The 24,310-nt window shown below is 35.4% G+C and overlaps 1 protein-coding gene across 1 annotated transcript; it reads left to right on the plus strand.

Annotated features, from left to right (window-relative positions):
- Positions 1-4,314: 4,314 nt before the first annotated feature.
- On the plus strand, positions 4,315-23,817 carry GTPBP10 (GTP-binding protein 10 (putative)). The gene is made up of 10 exons (XM_008585332.1): positions 4,315-4,359; positions 6,417-6,610; positions 7,790-7,881; positions 8,706-8,850; positions 13,966-14,039; positions 15,274-15,326; positions 17,764-17,871; positions 18,452-18,529; positions 21,517-21,640; positions 23,495-23,817. Exons 1-10 carry the CDS (start codon positions 4,327-4,329, stop codon positions 23,704-23,706), a joined length of 1,113 nt encoding a protein of 370 aa, XP_008583554.1. The 5' UTR covers positions 4,315-4,326; the 3' UTR covers positions 23,707-23,817.
- The last annotated feature ends 493 nt before the right edge of the window (positions 23,818-24,310 follow it).

The raw sequence follows: 24,310 nt of genomic DNA on the forward strand, positions 1-24,310 counted from the left end.
GGAGCCTCATTCACAAGGTTGGGATTGTTTATTTGATCCATTTACCTTTACCATTTGGGAGAACTAAAATGATTTAGTCTAGCAGTGCATATTAGTCCATTTCTGTTGCTTATAACAAAATACCTGGAACTGGGTAATTTGTAAGAAAACAATATTTATTGCTTACAGTTTCAGAGGCTGGGAGGTCCACAGTCCAGGGAGCACATCTGGTGAGGTGACTCTACAGCAGTTTAGGGTGTCAAATGGCAAGAGTGGCAGGGCAGAAAGAGTAACCTCCTCATTCACTCTCCATTTAAAGCCACCAGAACCACTCCCATTATTCCAAGAATGGATTAATTCATTCTCAAGGGTATAGTCCTCACAATCCAAACACCTCTGCGAGGCCCCACCTTTCAATTACTATAATAGTATTTCCCACCCTCTTAACACTGTCACAGTGGGGACCAAGCCTCCAACACATTAAATTTGGGGGAGACAATTCAATCCACTACACAGTGTAAGACCCTAATTTATTTTATTTTTTTTTAAAGATGACCGGTAAGGGGATCTTAACCCTTGACTTGGTGTTGTCAGCACCACGCTCAGCCAGTGAGCGAACCGGCCATCCCTATATGGGATCCGAACCCGGGGCCTTGGTGTTATCAGCACCGCACTCTCCTGAGTGAGCCACGGGCCGGCCCAAGACCCTAATTTATAAGAGTTTACAGAGTAACAATATTTTGGATAGCATGAAACTAAAAGAATATTTGATATGATACTTTTTGGTGAATATAAGGCTAATGAGTAAGAATAACTCTAGGCCACACTTCAGGTGATTCATATGCTATAGGAGTTAGTAATCTAGCTATTATCTTTCTTTTGAATAAATTAATTAACAAACAAATATTCAGAGAGTATCTACTGAGTCCAAGGCCTGAATCAGTTGAACCCTGTTGGGTCCTCTTGGACAAGCAGAACCAAAAGTGTATAGACAAAAGGTGGGAATCTAATTAAGGGCAGGTGAGAAGACAACACAAGATCAAGTGAGATAATCTAGTTATACAATTTTCATTTCAGTCTGCTGACAAAATTAAGGAATACATCATAAAAATATGATTTGTTAACTACATATTTGTCCATTTCATGCTTAAGAGTATCTACTCCAAAATTTTAGGTTAAATGCAATGTGGTGTCTAGTATTAGATACTGGAACAGAAAAAGATTATAGTTGTAAAACCAGTAAAATCACATAAAGTCTATAGTTTACTTAATAATATTGTACCAACATTAACCTCCTAGGTTTTTTTTTTAACTTAACAAAATTTATTTTTTAATTGAAACATTGACTGTACATATTTATGGGGTACAGAGTAACATTTCCATACATGAATACACTGTGTGATGATCAAATCACGCTAAAGGGCATATCATATCACCGCACTTATCATTTCTTTGTAATGAGAACATGTGAATTCCTCTCTTTTAGTCATTAGAAAACATAAAATAAATTACCGTTAACTGTAGATGCCTAGCACTACTGTACACCACTATTTTTCCTATCTAGATATAATTTTGTGTTCATTAACCAACCTCTCACTATCTCCCCTCCTCTATCCCCTTCCCAACCTCTAGCAACCACAATTGTACTCTCTACTTCTAAAAGTTTGGCTTTTTAAAAATAGTTCCCACATGTGAGGGAGAATGTGTGGTATTTATCTTTCTGTGCCTGACATATTTCACTTAACATAACGTCTTCTGGGCTCATCCATGTTGCCACAAATAACAGGATTTCATTCTTTTTCATGGCTGAGTAGTATTTTAATGTAGATATATACCACATTTTCTTTATCCATTGGTTCCACATCTTGGCTGTTATGAATAGGGCTGCAATAAACATGGGGTGCAGATATCTCTTTGGTATCCTAATTTCCTTTCCTTTGGATAAATGCTCAGCAGTATGATTGCTGGATCATATGGCAGTTCTATTTTTAGTTCTTTGAGGAACCTCCATACAGTTTTCCATAATGGTGTACTATTTTACATTCCTACCAACAGTGTCCTAGTTTTGACAAGTGGTTATAAAAGATGTTAACATTAGGGTAAGCTGGGTATAGGGTTGTCTTGCTACAGACCATGCCAATTGCTGGGTTGAAGCAATAGCTATGCCAATTGTATGGCTAGGCAATTCATAACTAAAGCCAGAACATTTCATTATTTTAGTTATACTAAGTTTCCATTTATATTGTCAGGGCTATAGCTCAGACACTTCATACCATTGTACAGACTGGGTCACAGACCCCTCACACACAGGTCCACACTAGGTAATTGGGAAAGATACTGGGAGCCATCGGCAGATGACACGAGATCAGTCCTCAGCAGTAGAAACAGCATTACAGCAGCAGTAGCAGAAACAACCGCAGCAGTGGCAGTGGCCTCCCGGAGGGTCCCGGGGGCACTGGAAGAAACAGCTTGCAGCAACAGCCTCCAGCAGCAGTAGCAGCCTCTCCATGGCCCCCCCAGGGGCATCCCAGGGGCAGAGGGCCTGTGGATCAGAGCCACTCACCCTTTATACTTAAGTCCATAACCCAGGGCACATGTGCATATTTACATCAAATGCTTGGAAAGATTCTGAACATCTGAGGGGCCCTGACCATTTTCCTATATTTTCCCTACAAGGGTATATGGGAATTCTTTGGGCTATTTTTGCAACTTTTCTGTAAATTAAAAATTATTTCAAAATAAAATGTTTATTCAAAATTTCAATTAGAAAAACTGTAGTTTATATTGAAACATTTAAAAAATCAAATTGTGAGTTATGCCAATGGCTCATTTGGGACTATCATGCCTAATGCATATGCAAGACTATCTAGTGCCACTGATTTTAATAATTTGCCCATTGCCATCTTCTGAGCAACCATGGGGAAGGCATTCTCTCCTCTCAATGGCAGAAGTAGTAGTATTTTCTTCCAGGAATGACTTCTGTATCAGGTCTGGATAATGCCCTGGTTCATTTCACCTCATGTTAAATTTAGTTGTATATTTATAAGGGGACAATTACCAGTTTCATAATGTTTCTTTCACTATCTGGCAACCAAAGCTGTAATAAATACTTCAGGCTCTAATCAGGTTTTGTTCAAGGTAAATATTATGCTTTCTTCTTTGTTTACATTGGGCTCAACACTATTCTGACATAATAGGAAGATCTAGTAAAGACCGTAATCCAAATCTTATCAAGATTAGACTAAAAACCTCAACAAAGCAACAACCTAATGCATAGGTACACTGATGGAGATAAAATTTCTGATAATGTTTGGGCTAAAATTCAACATTAAAGGAATCCACAGAGGGGAAAATATAGAGTCATCACAGGTTAAATGATAATTATGGCTTCACTGATTTGTGGTAAAGAGGGAGGTCCAGTAACAGCAAAGACAGAGAGGGATAGTTTTGACATGGTATATTTCCACATCATCACTGTCCTAAGTGAGGGAAGGAAGAGACTGTTATATTGAGGTATGAAAAGGATGCCAGAAATTAATAGTCTCGGTGGCTAAGAAAGACTTATAAGACTGACAGCGCAGTGCAGGGCCGTTTAGTATGGGTGTGTATATTTTTCATTGCATGAGGGTGTGAGGAGAGCCACTCTGCTCGTCCTGCCCAGTTTGAAGAAAGGTAATTTCTTTTTTAAAAATTCTCACAAGGCACACTTCAAATGTCAGCTGGATATAAATTCTTGTTTATGCACCCCAAGAAGCCTGACATACAGTTGTAGACAAGTTTCTTTCCCCTACTGCACACAAGAGTCTTCCTACATATCTCAGGTCTGATATTATTTTCAATACTTTTGTGTCACATGTTATAAATTCATTGTCTCCTGGACACTTTGGATGGAGAAAACTCAGCTAGTCGTTAAACTACCAGCTTTTTCAGAGTTCTTTTTTCTAAGTTGAGTTTCCGTGTCTTTTACACGTTCAATTGTATAGTTTTTGGAGGTTTTTTCACTCTGAGACAGAAGGCTGGTATCCTGTGGTTTCCTCGATTAGCATAAAAATTTCTTCAAGGGAGCTGAGTCTCCAGTTCCATCCCATTCAAAATGTTACTTCCTGAGGCACCTACTGTGCACCCCACAGGATGCCGCACTGCTTCTCCACGTTATCTCAATGTTCAGTTCAGTTTTACGCCCAAGTACAGGCCACCTTCTTCCTCCTCATCGTGGGGCGCGCCATAACGCATGCGCCAGGAGCGTGCGGAGCAAAATCGCGCCAGCGGCTAGGATGACGTAAAAAGTCCGCGCCATACTTCAGTCTGTGCCGCTTACGCGAGAGAAGACACGGGCTCCTTGCAGTCATGGTGCATTGCAGTTGCGTGTTGTTCAGAAAGGTCCGTGCCTGGTAGCCTTAGCCCCGAGTGAGGGTTCTGGTTCTCCCTCGCTTTCCTTCCTCCTCACTGTTGTCTTTCTAGAGGTTTTTTTCCTGTTTGGTTTTACCCTGGTCCTCTCCGCCCCTCCAAGTATCGGGCTTTGCCAGTCCGGGGTGGAACGGAAGTGTCTGCCTGGCGTGGTTGGGTGGGTTGTTTGGAGGCAGGGCTTTAGGTTCTTTAGTGGAATTGTGTGCACGTGGGATGAGGAATTGGAATACCTGCCTGCCGTGACTCAAGTATGCAGTGGTTTATTTCTTCTCTTAAGTAATATCCGTTGCCCGTTCTTATGTATTTTTCCTGGAGTACACTGTTTTTAAGATCTTTATAAAGGAAATTGTTATCAGAAAACGAAAATTTGTAGTTGACGTGCCCTCTTTCAGAAAAATTAGGTCATTTTTGTGCAGTGTCGCTTTTAGAATCGTTTCCTTAAAAATTTACAACTGCTTCACAAATTTTTATATGGCCCTTACTAGTAATGTTTTTTTAAAAACCTGCTAGCATTATATTTGGGGGCATTACCTTGTTACTAACGACCAGAGTGAAATAACTCCTTTTAAGTGAGGCTCCTAACCCTCTGAATCTGATGAATATTGAGCAATAAAAAATGTGTTACATATTGAACGGAACTTTAAGAACACTCTTCAAGAGCATATCAGAAGGCAGTGTTTCAATTTTATTAAAAAAAAAAAAAATCCCAGATATTTTTGATTTTTACAACCGGCCTAAATGACTAAAGATGTGAAAATTGTGAATTTAAGAAACTACTCAGTAAGGTATTAATAGCTTGGGAGGTTAATATACAAGATCTTTACTTACAAGAACTTATTAATTTAGTGAAGGAAACAGATAAATGCTAAATGTACTATAAGATTTCAGATGGAGTACTAATAGAGATATAATCTAATTGCAGAGAGAGCCAGCAAGGTCAGGGTAAGAGTTGATTAAAGGAATTAAGAAAGGCATCAGAAAATACGACATTCTGTTGGGGTTATGATAGTAAAGAATAAATTACATTATAAGTAGAGGAAAAGCATGAGTAGAGTGGCATGTAGACATGGCAGTACATCATGTAGTACAAAGCAAAGAGGAAGAAGAGATAGGAAGGGTCGAATAAATGAAAATAATACTGGAAGGGTATGTTAAGGGCTTTGAAGATAGTACTAAGAATTGTAGACTTAATATCATAAACACTAAAATTCAAAACCACAGATGACTTTTGAGTATGGGAGAAACATGATTAGAGATCAGATCCATTTCAGAAAAATAGCTCAGGCAACACTATGGAGGATGCATTAAGGAAGGAATGACTAGATTCTGAAAGATCATTTAGGAGCTAATATATTTGTCAAAGTACAAGGGCTGTGGAACTGGAAGGAAGAGACAGAGTTAGGGCTTCAGGAAAAGAAGCAGTTATAGTCTGAAAGATTTACGTTTGTGTAGTCTCAATGAATAGGTAAACTGTGATTCCGTTATTTGAGAGAACGTTGGAGGAACAGATTTTGCCTGGGGAAAAATTTGGTTTTACTATGTTAGTATTTTGTTTTTGAGGTGACTGTTATCCATTCAACTGATGCCTATGAACAAATTACATATTTTGAGAGGTTTCGAATATAAATTAAATGCAGATCCTGCTCTCAGTTGCTTTAAACTACTAAAAGCTTACATCCTGGTGGAAATGTCCAACAGATTGGACATAGAAAATATCTCACCTAGGTGATAGTTATTGGTACAGGCTGACATCACACAGGGGAGAAAGTCTAAAATGAAAAGAGGGCGAAGGTCAGAGACCTTGAGGATAGATGGGACAGTAATTGACAGTTGGAAAAGGGGGACTTAAGAGATAATCAGATAGGAAAGGGAGGTCAGACTGGAGGTGAGCTGAAGTAAAAGGCTGTAGAATCTGCATATGAAAGCCATTATTGATTTTTTTAAGGAAGTTTTAGTGAAATAAAGAACTAGATAGGAGTTATAAGTTGATAAACAAATTTGGTGTACAAATGTTCTCTCTTTTATTCAAGTATGGAAATTTCATTGATAACCTAAGACTCTTCACCAAAGGAGGAAGTGGTGGAATGGGTTATCCTCGTTTAGGTGGAGAAGGTGGAAAAGGTGGTGATGTCTGGGTTGTAGCCCAAAAAAAAATGACTTTAAAGCAACTTAAAGACAAATATCCTCAGAAACGGTTTGTTGCTGGAGGAGGAGCAAACAGTCGGTAAGTACTTACTGAATGACTTTATTTTATAAAATCAAACCTTCCTGGAAGGAAAAAAAAGTTACAAGATAAAAACTTAATTGGTAATTTAAAGTAAATTATTTCCTCTATTTGTAACTGAGCAAAGGTCTAAAATATTTTAACTATACAAGGCTGGTACTAAACAATATTTTGGAGTTTTTAAAATTTTTATTCACTTCTTCTCCCAATGTCTATCTGTATTCTTTTTGCACTTCCTCAGTAGAAACAGAAAATGATCTGAATCCCCACTGTTTTCTTCTAAAAAGATCTTTGACAACTTTTAGGAAAACTTTCCCAAATCTCAACCATGCTACTTCACCCCACCACTATCAAAAGTCAATCACCTATATTTCTTCCACCAAGAGATAACCACTATTAACCTTTTCTTGACTTTTCTGAGACTTTTCTGTGTGTTTACACAAATGTAATTATGTGTATGTGTATAAAATGTTGGGGTACAAGAGTGAGAGCACAGTACTCACATTTTACAATCTCTTCTTTTTACTTAACATTTTTTTTCCATGTCAGAAAAGTATTCTGAATGGCTGCATAATGTTATAGTATCAGAAATAACAGTTTGTTTTGTCATTTGCCTGTTTAGGTTATTGTTGATTTTTTTTTTTTTCCTGGTATACCCATAGTGCAACATCCTTGTGTAGTATTTTACATGGTTGTTCAATTAAAAAAAAAAAATTAATTCCCAGAAGTGGAATTACTAATTTAGAAGTTTGTACCAATCTATTCTCTCATGAGCAGTTGATGAGTTGCCAAATTAACCATGTGTCATTTAAGTACTGCCATTTAAGGTCAGTTTTTTAAAAGCTTCATTATTCAATGAATTTTCTATTTTTATTTCTACCTTATTTGTGTTGTAGCAATCATCTCTTCATTCCAGCTGTGTGACATCTTAGTTCATTATGAGTTAAAATGACTTTTGGTGGTTAGCTTGGTAACTTAATTCCATTTTTATAGGATACAGTAGTCTAAAATTCAAATAAATAATCAGGGGTAATTTTAGTTTTCCTTTAATATTTGACCGTCTGCATTAGCCAGAAGAGTTGATTGCTGTTCTTTGTAAACCATTTTATATACTTGAAGTGTAAACTGCTTAATTTAGTGGGGTTTTCCTTATTATAATTTAGCTTTTTTTTTTTGTAGGGTTAGTGCACTGAAAGGCTCCAAAGGAAAAGACTGTGAAATCCCTGTACCTCTGGGTATTTCAGTAACTGACGAAAATGGTAAAATTATAGGTGAGTGTACTGTAGCTTCCAAGTTTGTGAAAACTGCACATTTTCTGTAATTGTTTTGGAACTGGGGAGGAATAGCTTCTCTTGAGTTTCAGAAGAATTTTTTTTTTTTTTTTTTTTTAAAAAGATGACCGGTAAGGGGATCTTAACCCTTGACTTGGTGTTGTCAGCACCACGCTCAGCCAGTGAGCCAACCGGCCATCCCTATATGGGATCCGAACCCGTGGCCTTGGTGTTATCAGCACCGCACTCTCCCGAGTGAGCCACAGGCCGGCCCAAAATAGATCCAGAATCTGACCACTTCTCCCCACCTTTAGTGCTTCCACCTTGGGCCAACCTCCATCATGTCTTTTTTTTTTTTTTTCCTTTTTGTCTTTTTTACTGACCGGTAATGGGATCGCAACCAATTTTTTTTTTTTTTTTTTTTTTTTTTAACAGTAACAATTCCAGCTGCTAATTTATAAAATAGCTTTTTAAAATTTATATAAAAGTTCAAAATTGACTGTTCAAGATTATTTTAAAAATATGAGTACTAACTTGGTTTTAAAACATGAGGGTACTTCAAAAGTTCATGGGAAAATAGAATTGAAGGATAATGTGAATCTTTCAATGAACTCTTTTGAAGACCCCCTTGTATAACTGGTCTCTTGTCAACTGCTTAACAAAAGTGTTTTTTCCCCCTAGGGTCACACTTTTAATAGAAACAGTCCTATTGTTTAGCCCTATAAATTTATAAATCAGAATTTCCTGCCATATATTTCTGAAAGAAAAATATATTAGTGATTCTATTTACTAATCTTTGCTATAAGTATTTCTCTCTTTTGAAGGAGAACTCAATAAAGAGGAAGACAGAGTTTTGGTCGCTGAAGGAGGTCTTGGTGGTAAATTACTTACAAATTTCTTACCTTTGAAAGGCCAGAAACGAATAATTCATCTTGATCTAAAACTTGTAGCTGATGTAGGCCTAATAGGGTAAGTATAATTCATATTTTTATTATTATACTTTCAGAGAGACAGTTTATGAATAGTAAATAAACGTGAATGGTAATTTGGGGACTGAGTTATTTCTAGTTTATGGAATTTGTGCATATGTGTGTACTTTGGTCATATGCTACTAAATATAGTTATTTTCAAATTGTCACCATGGGGTTATATAGTTACTATTCATTTATAAAAGGAAGATCAGAGTAATTGAATAGGTCAGTGGGAATATTAGAGAAAAAAGAAGAAAGAAAAATCAAATGTAATATTATAAGAAGTTTAAAGAATGTTACCAGATATTAAGGAATAAAATCCAAACAAACCACATTTAAAAAAGTATATGGAAGGAAATGAAAAGAAGGGAAAAAATGGTTCGGATATTATTACAAGTCTTAATAGAGGCATTGAGGTGTTACTAATCAGTCTTAAACACTATTAGGCACCAAATTGGATCTTGCTATGATTGTTCCTGTATCCTTCATGCCCCTGCTTAGGATCTGTCTATTCTCAGTGCTGAAGACCTCACAATATTGTCCTCTTCTACCAGCCTCGATTCTTTGATTAAATAGTATTATTTAGGTGGGCGTTTGCAGGGCTGGTGTCCACTGGATGGGGATAGATAGACAAGGTAGAGAGTAAACGGAGGAATGGAAAACTTCAATTTGCATTTCTCCTCTCTCCCTCCCTCTCCCTAGCCTTGCTACAGCATTGCACAGTTGTTCAGAAGACTTTGGGAATACTGCTATTGCTACTCTGCTCCATATTCCTGGTGGTGTTTCTTGCTTTCCCAGAGGTCCTTTCTAAGCTCTTTTCATCATTCTCTACAGTCATTTCACTGCTTCTTTCCCATATTCTTAAGTCTGAATCACTCACCTCTTTCCCTGCCTGACCAGCCACTGGGTCTTACCACCACTAGCTTAGAGTTCATAGAGGATGCAATATTGCCAAAATTATAACAGGGAAAAATGCGATCCTGTGTTGCCATTCACATTTAATTTTTTTTTAAGGAAACACTGTTATGAGAGTTATGAGGCATAGGTTCTTTAATCTCCTGTATTCTTCAGGAACATTATGGGTTGAAGAGGGTTTTGTGGACAAGACTAGGAATCCAGGCCTTCATAATCTCATTTTGTAGAAAAATGTGTTTTAATTTTGAAAGAGATACCTTTACAGACTAAGAAGAGCCTAGTAAGGCTGAGTAGTAGAGGTGGGGAACTTAGGTTAGCCTATTTGGTTAGAATCGCAAATCTTCTGGAGGCTGGTTGGCTGGCCTTGGGTAAGTTATGTAGCCTCTCTAAGTCTTTGTTTTCTCATCTTTAATAGTAGCTGGAGATACTTCTTACCGTAAAATGTTGGTGGGCAAGATAATGCATTTATACCAGAGCACATGTTTTGCATTTATGAATGCTCAGTGGATTGTAGCTGCTATCATCATCATCATCATGTTGCCAAATTATTAGAGACTACATATAATGAAATACTAGGCTTTTCAGAATTTGGTTTGAAATTACAGTCAATATTTAAAGCATCAAGATTCTTAAGCAGAATGTTTAACATATGTATTTCTAGTGCTTCTAAATTAGGCAACATTTCCTGAAAAGTTACTACTATGAATACTGACATAAGTAGATATGCTTCTAGCTGATTTCAGGAATGGACTGAACCTTGCAAGAAAGTAATCATATAACTAATACTGTTGTACTGCTATGATCAAATCTGATCTTTGCACAGATTGGATTTCAACCTCTAAAATTTTCATTAGGTGCTTTTCAAGAAAAATCTCAAATATCTGTTCTTCAACCATTCACATCCTCTTTCTACTCATACTTTGATCTCCTTTAAGTAGTTGCTTGCATTTTTCTGTGCTTAATCATTATTATGAAAAGATGAGGATATTGGAAAGAAAGAAACAAGTACAGCTGTTGATAATCATGGGCAAAAATGGTTGCAATTTGCTTTTCAAAAAGTTACAATAGCCTGGTGAAACAGGATATGAGAAAACAACATATGTTCCAGGAGAAACCAGTCACTAAGAAGTCTCATAATTTTATTCTAAATTTGCTATAGAAATATTTTTTATGAGGAAAACTGTTAAAAGAGCTCCATTATAGAACTTATAGATTTTTACAGAATTCCAAATTAATATTTGCTAAATTTTATACGATTATTCCAGATGAAGAGTTTGGCAGAGTTTTTGAAAGAAGAGCATCCCCAAATTTGAACAAAAACTCTGCAAAGTCAGGGATCATGATTGTTTCATTGCTCTGTTTGTGATGCTTAGTATGATGCCTGATACAAAGTCAATGCTCAATAAATATTTGTTGGAAAAATTTAATGAAAATACATGAATGAGATTTAGGAAAGAATCTTTTAAGTGACCCTCATTCCTAGTACTTTATTTCATACATGGTGGGCCTTTCTTGAGAGAAATTTAGCAGTAAAATCAAAAGCCTTTAAAATGATCATATATTTTAATCCAGCTTTCCTTGTCTAGGAATTTATCCCAAGAAAAAGATTAAAGATGTATGCAGAAGTTCAAGGATAGTCATTGCATTGTTTAAAGTTTTTAGAAAAACAGACAAATAATATACTTATTTGCAGGAAAAAAATAGTTGTCTATTAATTCTACCACTCAGATAACTGTTAACAGTGTACATATTTTTCTAGCTATATACATATTTTTTGCAGTGTTATTTTCAATAGTCTAAATGTCTATCAATAGGAAATTAGTTAAGTAAATTACACTTTACCCTCGAAATATGTCCACCTTATGTTATTCATTTTAGAAAACAGACTAACCAACCAACTATGAAGTCTAAAAAAAAAAAAAAATCAAATGTGACCGTGATCAAGACTTTATAACTGCCAATTTATAGAAAATCCAGGGCAAAAGAACATAAACGATACCATGTAGGTGCCAGTAGAAAAACCCGTACGCCACCTACAAGACTGAATTATGAAAAATCAAAGTTTGAACAGAACTATAGCTGGTAAGATGAATGGTATAATTTTTCTGTTTCCTGATACAAGACTCCCTTGAGGGTTTCTTGTAGGGCTGGTCATGTGGTGGTGAACTCCTGCAGTTTTTGTCTGGAAAATACACTATTTCTCCGTCATTTCTGAAGGATAGCCTTGCTGGGTATAGTATTCTTGGCTGTCAGTTTTTTTCTTTTAGTATCTTGAGTATATCATCCCATTTTCTTCTGGCCTGTGGAGTTTCTGTTGAGAAGTCTGCTGTTAGTCTGCTAGGGGCTCCCTTATAGGGGAGTTGATGCTTTTTTCTTGCTTCTTTTAAGCTTCTCTCTGTCTTTGAGCTTTGCCAGTTTGACTATAATGTGTCTTGGAGAGGATCTTTTTGGATTAAATCTGTTTGGGGATCTTTGAGCTTCCTGGATCTGAAGGTCCATGTTTCTCCCTTTACTTGGGAAGTTTTCCATTATTACTTCATTGAATACATTTTCCATGCCTTCTCCTTTCTCCTCCCCTTCTGGAACACCCATGATTTGAATGTTTGTGTGCCGAAGGTTGTCTGCTAGCTCTCTTAGATTTTCTTGATTTTTTAAAAATCCTTTTTTCCAGGCCGGCCCGTGGCTCACTCGGTAGAGTGTGGTGCTGATAACACCAAGGCCGCGGGTTCGGATCCTATATAGGGATGGCCGGTTTGCTCACTGGCTGAGCGTGGTGCTGACAACACCAAGCCAAGGGTTGAGATCCCCTTACTGGTCATCTTTTAAAAAAAAAAAATCCTTTTTTCCTTTTTTTTTTTTGGCCCACTGGGTTATTTCAAGGAGTCTGTCTTCAAGATCAGAAATTCTTTCCTCTGCTTGTTCTATCTAGCCTGCTGCTTAAGCTCTCAGTTGTGTTTTTTTATTTCATTGAGTGAATTTTCAGTTCGTGAGTTCTGCTACATTCTTTAAGTTATTAATCTCTTTGTAAATTTCCTCTTTCATATCCTGGATTTTTTTTTTTTCTTATTTCATTATATTGTCTAAGAGTCTTCTTGTATCTCAGTGGGTTTCCTTAAGATAGTTGCTCAGAATTCCTTTTCAGGCATTTCAGGGGTTTCCTGCTCTATCAGGTCTGCTATTTGAGAATTATTGTATTCTTTTAGGGGTGTCATATTTTCTTGAATTTTTGTATTTCTAATAACTCTACATTGATGTCTGGTCATCTGGTAGAGCAGCTGCTTCTTTTACTCTGGAGAGGGATTTGAGGAGAGATACATCCTCTTCTTTTTCTCGTCTCTACTGGTGACACTCCTTGTGTCAGTGCGGTCAAATGTCCATGAGGCTGCCTGCATGGTGGCTGTGGCTACTGCTGTGGTGTCAAGCCACTTTTGTGGCAGCCGTGGCTGTCGCAATGGCTGTGGTTGGCCACCCATGCAGAAGTGGTGTTTTTGTCATGCTCTTCTCCAGCTTCCAGGCAGGGGATGCTGCCCTTGGCTCCTGTCTAGGCCCCCGGGTATGCTCTGCTGCTTGCCTGCTTCCAGGTGGAGGGGGCAGCTGCCCTCAGCTCCTGCCTAGGCCCCTGGGCGTGCTCTCCATGGGCCTTATTTGGGTCCCTATTCAAACAACCAAATTTCAAAAAATATATTGGCAGTATATGAATGTGTTGAAGCTAGGTGATGGCAAATGGGATTCATTACTTCTCTTTACTTTTGTATATGTTTGAAAATATCCATAAAATATTTTTTTAAAAAAGCAATTCACAAAACAATATAAGTAATATTTTGTCAGTGTTTGGCTAGAGATAGTGGATTGCAGGTATATCTGTGTTTTTTTTTTTTTACTAGATTTTTTCTCTGTTATTTCCAAGGTTTTTTTTTTTTTTTTTCATAATTAGAACAACAATTATTCTCTCAATACTGAAACATTTTCAGTGTCGAGTATGAGTTTATCTTTACCTTTTTCATATATCAAAATATACTTTCATAAGTATATTTTGTTTTTAAGTTTTTCATGATTATTTATATTACATTGATATTCTATTTATAATCCCAGAAATATTTAAGAAGTCTTATTCTTGAATTATTAGGAATTCAGAGGTAAGCAAGTATTAATAATACTGATATTTGTTGTAACATATAATTTTATTTTCTCATTACAGATTCCCAAATGCTGGAAAATCCTCTTTGCTAAGTCAGGTTTCTCACGCAAAACCTGCAATTGCAGATTATGCATGTAAGTATAGTTTGCGTATTTTAATGTGTGAGGGTAAACTTTTAAAGATTAATTTTTCTCTGAGTGTGAATAGAATGACAACTTTGAGGGTAGTCTTAATTTGAAAACTTTTGGCCAATAGCATATGTGCATTTCCCATTAATCTTTGAGACTTCTGTAGCCCTTTCTTGTACTTGTTAAACACTTACTTTGTTGCATTTAATTTATTTCTCCAAAATTATTTATTTGGTTTAGTTAGGATTTTAAGGGAATATAAAAGGGCTCTATGAAAGAGTGCAGGTGACTGCTTTAGACTTCCTTGCAGTGGTGTGATGCTTGTACTGAGATATGAAGAATAATTATGAGTTAAATAGTGAAAGGGAATGGAGATGAGGAATCTTTAAATCAGAGGAAATAGCATGTATACAAAGGCTTAGTGGGGGCAGGGAGTAGATTTGTGTGTCTAGAGAACATGAAGTAAAGAGGGAATTGAGATGAGGCTGGAGATGTAGGTGGAGACCATATCACATAGGTGACGTAGGCTGTATTTGATCTTCGTATCTTAACAATTGGAAGCCCTTAAGCAAGGGATAAAATGATTAGATTTGCTCTTCAAAAAGATCTCTCTGCCTATAATATGAAAAATGGATTGGTATGGGACATAAATGAATCTGCGAAGAGCAGTTAGTAGGCTATTGAAATAGCTAGATGAGATATAATGGAATCTTAGGCTAAGAGTAGTAAGTGAATATGATAGGATCTCTGCCATCGTTAAACCAAAAGACATTGAATATGTTAACCTAGAAAATAAAATTATGTCATTCTCAAATTAGAAGGAAAGAGGAGGAAAAGCAAAAAGTCGTAGGAAAGAAGCTAGGCTAGTGTAGGATTAGTGAGGCTTAAGGATAACAGTGAGAAAGGACTAGAAAATTTTCATCCAGAGACCCAGTAATAGAAATTTAAATTCTGAGCCTGCTGGACATCCTTACCATATACCTTAAAGTGCAGTAGAGGAACTTTGAGGCCCAATAATTAGGTAAGGTCTGTGCAGATTATAAAAATCTGTATTTGTCCTTTTCCAAGTACATTCTAAACAGCAAAGGTAATTGTAGTTTCCATTTCAACAAATTTGAACAAAATATGAATTAAACTGCTCACAGAAAATATTATCTATTCTATGCATAATGTTAAGATGATTTAATTTAAGAGTAACAGCCTTATTTTAGTCTTAATTTATTGCTATTTTTCCTTTTAGTTACAACATTAAAGCCTGAACTTGGAAAGATTATGTATAGTGATTTCAAACAGGTGGGTACTTTTAAGATAAAACAATCAGAAGTGAAAGTATTTGGTTTTGGTACTTGGACTTTATAATATTTGCCTCTTTCTGTGGTGTTACAGGAAAAAAAGTGACAGGATTTTATTTTATGATAAGTGAAACAATGGTCAAATTAATTCTGCTGAGCACTATCATAACAAAATATTGTATAAGAATTTAATTTCTTGTTTTTCCAAAGATGAGTTACAGTTTATTACTATAACATTGGGTCCTCTTATCTCTTTCATCTGTTTCTTCTCATTGCAAGTCCTTATTTTACTGCCATATTGGATTATTGATCTTCATTTCCTAAAAATACTTTCCAAACTTCATGGAAATTATTTTATTTGAACTTTATTTATTTGGAGGAAAAAATACTTTGTTTTTTGTGGGGGTTTTCTGGGTGGCTGGCCAGTAAGCAGATAAGAACCCTTGACCTTGGTGTTATAACACAGCACTCTAACCAACCGAGCTAACTAGCCAGCCCCCGCAAAAAGTTTTAATGGGGTTTTGGTCTCATCTAGCCATTGAAATTTATTTTTCCTTCATAAGGAAGAACTATAGATCTTTCATATAATTAGAATAAAAACTGAAAAAAGGAAAGTAACAACATTTTTTAAATGTATAATGTATAATCAATCTAGCAGTTGTACTCCTTAGTATTTACCCAAATGAGTCGACAATTTATGTCTACACAAAAGCCTGCACATAGATATTTATAGCAGCTTTATTCATAATTACCAAAATTTGGAAATAATCAAGATATCCTTCAGTAGGTGAATGGATAAATAAACTGTGGTACATATAGACAATGGAATATTTTTCAACTCTAAAAAGAAACAGGCTATCAAGTTATCAAAAGGCATGGAGGGACCTTAAATGAATATTAAGTGAAAGAAGCCGATCTGAAAAGGCAATATACTATATAATTACAACAAAATGACATTATGGAAAAGGCAAAACTATGGAGATAGCAAAAAGGTCAGTGGTTGCCTGGGTTAGGGAAGAAGAAAAGATGAATAGGCAGAACATGAGAGTTTTCAGGGCAGTGAAACTATTCTGTGTCATACTATAATGGTGGATACATAATGCATTTGTCAAAACCCATAGAATTAAAATGCTAATATCGAAACCCTATTGTTAAGTATGGACTTTGGGTGATAATGATGTGTCAACGAAGGTTCATATAATCCTCTGACATAATTCAAAAGACAAAAGACTTATACAAGTATTCATTTATAATAGTGATAAAACAGTAAAAAAAAAAACTTCAACAATTTTAATATAGAACATTAAATAGTGAGTAAAGTTATACCAAAGTCCAGGGTTTGATCCCTGTACCAGCCAGCCACAAAAAATAAAATAAATAAACCAGTAAAAAAAAAGAGAACATTGTTTGTAACTGATTTTTAAAAGGAAATCAGTAGAGAACCTTGAAAGGAAATTTAAGGACATGAGACCTCTGTTGTGCACACTGCTTTGTCATAAAATCACAATTTCCTTTAAGACTGAATTCCTTATCCACACTGGGCAGTGGATATAGAGCATTGATTCTCATCCTTTACTGCACTTCAGAATTGTCTGGGTGACTTAAGAACAACAATGAATAAATGATTTCTGGGCTCCAGAGATTTGAAACCAAATCTCTTGAGGTTTGGACCTGGGCATCTTTAGTTTCTAAGAGTTCTCTAGGTGATTATGATGCATAGTGAGGTTTGAAAAGCACAAATGCAGAATGATGGTTAATAATTCTTATCACCTCTAAAAGGACTATAGGAATACTATGATCTTGCACTTTATGAGAATGATCAGTAATCCTACTGGTATAATATGAACAGAAAAGGAACAACAGTACCAAATAAACAATTACAAATTGAATTTAAATATTAAAACTACAGAACTGTATTAGTAAATGTTTGCTGAATTAATATCCTTGTAAACTTTTACAAATTCAGATTGTAAAAGTTGAAATTCTATCACAAGTTCATATTGAACAATACAATTTATGGAATTACAAATTCATGTGATTATGTTAAATGTTAAAATGTTAAACTAATCTCTAAAATTTCTAGATTGTTAGATTAATAAATAAAAATGGGACTCTAGGCTGGCCAGCTACCCCAGTTGGTTTAAGCATGGTGTTATATAACACTGAGGTCAAGGGTTCGGATCCCCATATCAGCCAGCCACCAAAAAAAAAAAAAAAAAAAAGGGTGTTGGGGGGGGGGGCTTTAATATCTGATAACAAAGGATTTTGATTCTTAATACACTTATTTTGCTATAAAGATATGTTGGCTTTTTAAAGATATTGTGGTAATCATAAATTAGGAACTGTTTATATTTGAAATATGAAAATTTTTGGATGTAATTGAACTTGTGGTTTTCATAAATTTTTCTTTTTCATCAAACCCTTTAACTTTATGTTAGATATCAGTAGCTGATCTTCCAGGCTTAATAGAAGGAGCACATATGAACAAAGGCATGGGCCACAAATTCCTCAAGCATATAGAAAGAACTAGACAACTACTTTTTGTTGTAAGTCAAATGCTTACCAATGTAATGTTCAAATGAATGTGAAAATCATTGTATTTAGGTTTTTAAGAAATTTTTTTTTTTCTGTCCCTCTTTAAGAAAATGCTTATAAAATTTAAAGATAAGGTAGTAGCATATGTTAACCTGCTAAGTCTGTTCACATGGCGGCCAAATATAGTAAGTAATCTTTGTTCATAATATGGGGATGGAAATGACATTGTTTTCTATATCAGATATCAGTTTGGCCATACTTGTCAAAATTTAATTCCTTAAGATTTCCAGCATACTACTGTATTATATAATTATCTCTTTCATACATTATTGATGATGCTGGAGTTACATATGCGATTGTATTGGTATAAATTGTCCTATCTATACTAGTTTCTCAGTAATGACTCATTTTAACAGAATGATTATATTTATCTTGACTTCTCAATTTCTGTTACTTATTTTGAATTGCTAAATTACCAGTAGAGTGTAGATTAAGTAAATATTTTTAGCTTGAGAAAGTAAAACATTTCAAAACACGAAAATGTATAGCTATTCTTGTTTAAAGGTTGTCTCTTTCCCTCTCTTTTCTTAGGTTGATATTTTTGGATTTCAGCTTTCTTCAAAAACTCCATACAGAACTGCTTTTGAAACCATAATACTGCTTACAAAAGTAAGTTGTCTGTTTTACTGTGTTCTGTATCTGGTCTACTATATAGGCATGTAGGTCTATATGAAATAACATAGTAATTAGGATTAAAAAAAATATATACTCCACCTTTTTTTGTAAAGCTTTGATATCAGTTTAAGAATTATTTAGACTTGCTGTCTCCAGTTCTTCAATATTTACCTGCTCCTCAAACTGTTGCAATGGATAAAACCCTCTCGAACTTCTAAATAGTACTGTTGTGCACATTTATGTACAAGTTTTTTCTGCAGACGTATGTTTTCATTTCTCTTGGATATATACTTAGGAGTACAAGTGTTGGATCATATGGTAACTCTTTGTTTAACATTTTGAGGAACTGCCAAACTGTTTTCCAAATTGGCTGCACCACTGCACCATTTTACAATCCCACCAGCAATGTATGAGGGTTCCAAATTTTCCAAATAAATGTCAACCCTTGTTATTGCCTGTGATTTTTATTTAAGCCATCCTAGTGGGAATGCAGTGGTATTTCATTATATTTTTATTTATATATCTCTTATGATTAATGATACTTGAGCATCTTTTCATTTGTTTATTAGCCAATTTTATATCTTTGGAGAAATGTCTATTCATATTCTTTGCCCATTTTTTAATTGTATTATTTTTTCTTTTAATTGTTGTATTCGTTTTTTATACTTTTGTATATAAGTTCTTTGTCATATACATGACTTGAAAATATTTTCTCTCCTTCTGTGAATTGTCTTTTCACTTTCTTTATGGTATCCTTTGAGGCATACAACTTTTACTTATATATTTATTTTCCCAGCTTTATTAAGGTATAATTGACAAATAAAAATTGTATATATTTGCAGTACACAAATATATATATTCTGATATATGTATACATTGTGAAATGATTTAATCAAAATAATTAACTTATTCATCAGCTCACATTTTTTTTTTTTGGTGATAAAAACATTTTAAGATCTACTCTCTTAGCAATTTTTAATTATGTAATACATCATTATTAACTATAATCACCATGCTGTACAACAGATCTGCAGAACTGATTTATCCTGACTGAAACTTTGTTCCCCCTACCCAATACCCTGTAACTCCCCCTCCGCCAAGCCCCTGGCGACCACCATTCTGCTCTCTGCTTCTATGAGTTAAACTTTTCTAGATTCCACATATAAGTGAGATTATGCAGTATTTGTTTTTCTGTGTCTGGCTTATTTTATTTAAGCATAATGTTCTCCAGGTTCATCCATGTTGTCACACATGACAGGATTTCCTTCTTTTTAAGTATGAATAGTAATTCATTGTGTGTGTGTGTGTGCGCACACGTGTGCACCACATTTTCTTTATCCGTTCATTTGTTGATGGACACTTAGATTGATTTCATATTTGGCTATTATGAATAATGCTTCAGTGAACCTGGGAGTGCAGATATCTCTTTGACATACTGGTTTCATTTCCTTTGGATGGAAGTGGGATTGCTGGATTTTATGGTAGTTCTATTTTTAATTTTTTGAGGAACCTCCATACTGTTTTCCATGTGTGTCCTAATTTACATTCCCATGAACAGCGTTAAACTATTCTTTTTTCTCCATAGCCTCACCAACACTTGGCTATCTTTTGTCTTTTTGATAATAGCCAGCCTAATAGGTGTGAGGTAACATATCACTGTGGTTTTAATTTGCATTTTTCTGATTATTAACGGTGAGCATTTTTTTTTCATATACCTGTTGGCCATTTGTGTATCTTTTGAGAATTGTCTGTTCAGGTCCTTTGCCCATATTTTAATCGGGTCCATACTACCCAAAGCAACCTTCAGATTCAACATGTTCCTATCAAAATTCCAATGGCATTTTTAACAGAAAAAGAAAAAGCAGTCCTAAAATTCATACAGAACCACACAAGAACCAAAGCAGTCTTAGGCAAAAAGAACAAAGCCGGAGATGTGTTATACTACCTGATTTTAAGACCTACTACAAAACTATAGTAATCAAAATAGCATGGTGCTATCAGAAAAACAGACATATAGACCAATTGAGTAGAATAGAGAGCCCAGAAATAAATCCATGCATTTAGGTCAACTCATCTTTGACAAAGATGTCAAGAACACACAATGGGGAAAGGACAGTCTCTTCAGTAAATGGTGTTGGGAAAACTGGATATCTACATGGAAAAGAATTAAATTCAACCCTTATACCATCTCATATACAAAAGTCAACTCAAAATGGATTAAGGACTGAAATGTAAGATTTGAAACTGTAAAACCACTGGAGAAAAACATAGGGAAAAAGTTTCTTGACGTTGGTCTGGGCGATGATTTTTTGGGTGTGACCCCAGAAGCATAGGCAGCAAAAGCAAAAATAGACAAATGGGACTGCATCAAACTAAAAAGCTTCTGCACAACAAAGGGAAACAATCAACAGAGTAAAAAGACAACCTCTGGAATGGGAGAAAATATTTGTGAACCATACATCTGCTAAGGGGTTAATATCTAAAATGTATAAAGAACTCAACTCAATAGCAAGAAAAAAAACCCAAGTTTTTAATTTTGGTGAAGTCCCACTCATCTATATTTCCTTTTGCTTGTGCTTTTGGTATCATGTCTGAGAAACCATTGCTTAATCCAAGATTATGAAGATTTACTTCTAAGTGTATTTTTTTCCAAGAATACTGCAGATATAACGTGAAGTTGTCATTATTGACTTCTGAATTTTATCTGTGTGAAGTGTAGATACATGTATTTGGCTCTAAACACAAAATTACAACTGTCTGGAGGATGTTATGTGAGCTAAAATATACTAACACATGCCCTAACCAGAAGCATTTTCTGAATTTCCATGGTTAGTTTTGTGAATGTTGGGATTTATTGCATTTCAGTTCTGTGAGTGTGTTCTAGATTACCCAGGCCGTTAAAGTAAAGAAAGACATTACCAAATTGGTAATTTATATTGGTAATTTATAAAATTATTCAGTTTTTTCCTTTTGATTTAAAGGAGTTGGAGTTGTACAAAGAGGAACTTCAGACAAAACCTGCATTGCTGGCAGTTAATAAAATGGATTTGCCACATGCCCCAGATAAATTCCGTGAATTGATGAACCAACTCCAGAATCCTAAAGGTAAACCCATTCATTTATTTAATTCCAACTTAATGAATACTTACTATGTGCAGAGAATGCTGAGTGTTGTAATCAGTGGAAATGAAAACTGATAGTTCCTACTCTTGGAAACTGTATGTTTGACAAAAGAATACATATCATATGAAACATTTAAATAACATGGTATGATAATTATCAACTTCCAGAATGTGTGATATGGACAGTAAGTTAGAGGAGACAAAAGAAAAGAAAGATTAATTTAAAACAAAATGGTCAGGTGTCATGAAGAAGTAAAATTAAAAATGGGCTCTTAATTAGTATGTGGGATTTGGATAAAAAGAAGAAAAAGTCAGCATCTACCTGTGAAGTGTGAAGTCTTTCACTTTAATTAACATACTTCACAAGCTCTAGAACTTTATTCCCCTAGTACACCATACATTTTTTTGAAAAGCTAATAGTTCTAAAGAGGTTTGTTTCTTTGCAACACCAACTCTATAGATCTCAAGCATATTAGTCTTCTAAAAAGAACTTGAGTTCTCCTATGTGTGTGAGACACAGAAGAATAGATGCTGTTACCCCAAAAGGATTTATTTGTCTGAAATTTCCTTTATGGACCACTTTGTGTAACAGAACTTAGAGGGACTCTCCACAGTTTTAAGTATTTACCTTACAAGAACATCCTCTGTCTTACGGTGATGATGCTTTCATTTTCCTGAGTGTAGTAGAGGACCTCATGCACACATAAGGAAAAGTAGGGCGCATGGTAAGTGGCTTACGTGTTTTTAAATAGTATTAATTACTGTATGTTTTCAATCTTGAGATAACAACTGGAGAAAATAGATTATAGTGTACTAGAGCTAGCAGACAACATAAGAAGGTCCTTTCTCTCCACTCAAAAATCCCCGTGTAATTTATGTGTTGGAGCTGTCACTGAGTTAATAATTTACTCTTGGGATATAAATATTTCCTTATAAATAGTTCGCCTTTTGTCCTTAATGTCATTTGCTTTATAAAATTGTTCTGTTTGCTAGTTGGTCTGGCAGAGAAGGTATTTTTCAGAAGAGGTAGTAGGGGTTAGGGTAACTCGAGTTTGTAGCTAATCTGGACCATCATAAAATAAAATGTAGGCCCTTCAATGATAATTCTTGAGTTAGCCTCTCTTGACTTCCTTGGGGACCTATGAATCTCAAAAACAAAGCTCCATGTTAGCTTGTTCAAGTTTGGTCCAGCCTTTCTAGTTCTTATCACTGTTAACCCATCCAATCAGTATGTTGCCTCCCTCCCATTGCCATAGTGGCAGGGAAGAAGAAAAAGTAAGATAGCAGATTTAGCCTCCTGTGGGGTGAGGTGATAGATAGGATTCATCTGAAATGATCTCCTCTTGAACTCTTCCTACTCCCTCTTCAATTTTAGTATGGATCATAGTATCAGTGATGATAAGCCTGTACTTCAGGGAAGTTAGAGGTTGCCTGTGTACTGAGGCCAGCTAGAATATCCCAAATTATAAATGATGGTATTATTTTTACAGAAAGTTTCTTTCAAAGAATTAATGTTGCCTCACCTTATTGGAAACCGCTCCCCCCCAAAAAACCCCCCCAAATTTATTACTTTATGATTCATCCTCTATACTTAGTTTCATTTAAAATATACTCAATTCATCCAACAGGTATTTACTCAGTACTTATCATGTGCCAAGAACTTTGCCATTGTCAGTAAAATCCAAAGGTTCTGAGAGCTTATTGGAGAGAAGCAAAAAAAAGGAATTAAAAATGCCAAAATTTTGATTCCCTGCTTCACAAATCAAACCTCTAATGTAGCTTTGACTTACTTTCAAAGACAATGGAAGTTAGCTTAGCTTTGTGTTCTTTGTTTTAGATTTTCTGCATTTAATTGAAAAAAACATAATTCCAGAGAGGACTATGGCATTCCAACATATCATCCCCATCTCAGCAGTTACTGGAGAAGGAATCGAAGAATTAAAGAACTGTATAAGAAAATCACTGGATGATCATGCCGACCAGGAAAATGATGCACATCATAGGAAACAGTTGCTTAATTTACAGATTTCCAATACAGTATCTTTATAGTGTGGCACCATCAAAGCATGCCACATTACTAGTTCCAGAATGGATATAATTTATATCTATTAAAAATAGAGTACTATTCAGCTTTTAAAAAGAAGGAAATTGTATCATTTGACAACGTGGATGAACTTGGAGGACATTACGTTAAGTGAAATAAGCCACGCAGAAGACGACAAATTCCGCATGATCTCACTTATATTTGGAGCCTAAAAAATTTGAACTCATAGGAGCAGAGAGAAGAATGGTGGTTATGAGATGGTTATGAGGGGTTGGGAGATGGGAGATTGGGGAGATGCTGATCAAAGGAATCAAAACTTCAGTTAGATAGGAGGAATAAGTTCAAGAGATCTATTGTACGGCATGGGGACTATAGTTATAACAATGTGTTGTATTTTGGAAATTGCTAACAGAGTAGATTTTAAGTGTTCTTGCCACCAAAAATAGGTATATGAAGTAATGCATATGTTAATTAGCTCAGTTGAGCCATTCCACAATGTGCAGCCCGCCCTCCTTATCCATGAGTTCCACATCCGTGCATTCAACCAAATGTGGCTTGAAAAATATCAGAAAAGATTACGTCTGTACTGAACATGTACAGACTTTTCTC

Source organism: Galeopterus variegatus, unplaced genomic scaffold (genome assembly GCF_000696425.1).
Source record: "Galeopterus variegatus unplaced genomic scaffold, G_variegatus-3.0.2 Scaffold3522, whole genome shotgun sequence".
NCBI classification, from domain to species: Eukaryota; Metazoa; Chordata; class Mammalia; order Dermoptera; family Cynocephalidae; genus Galeopterus; species Galeopterus variegatus.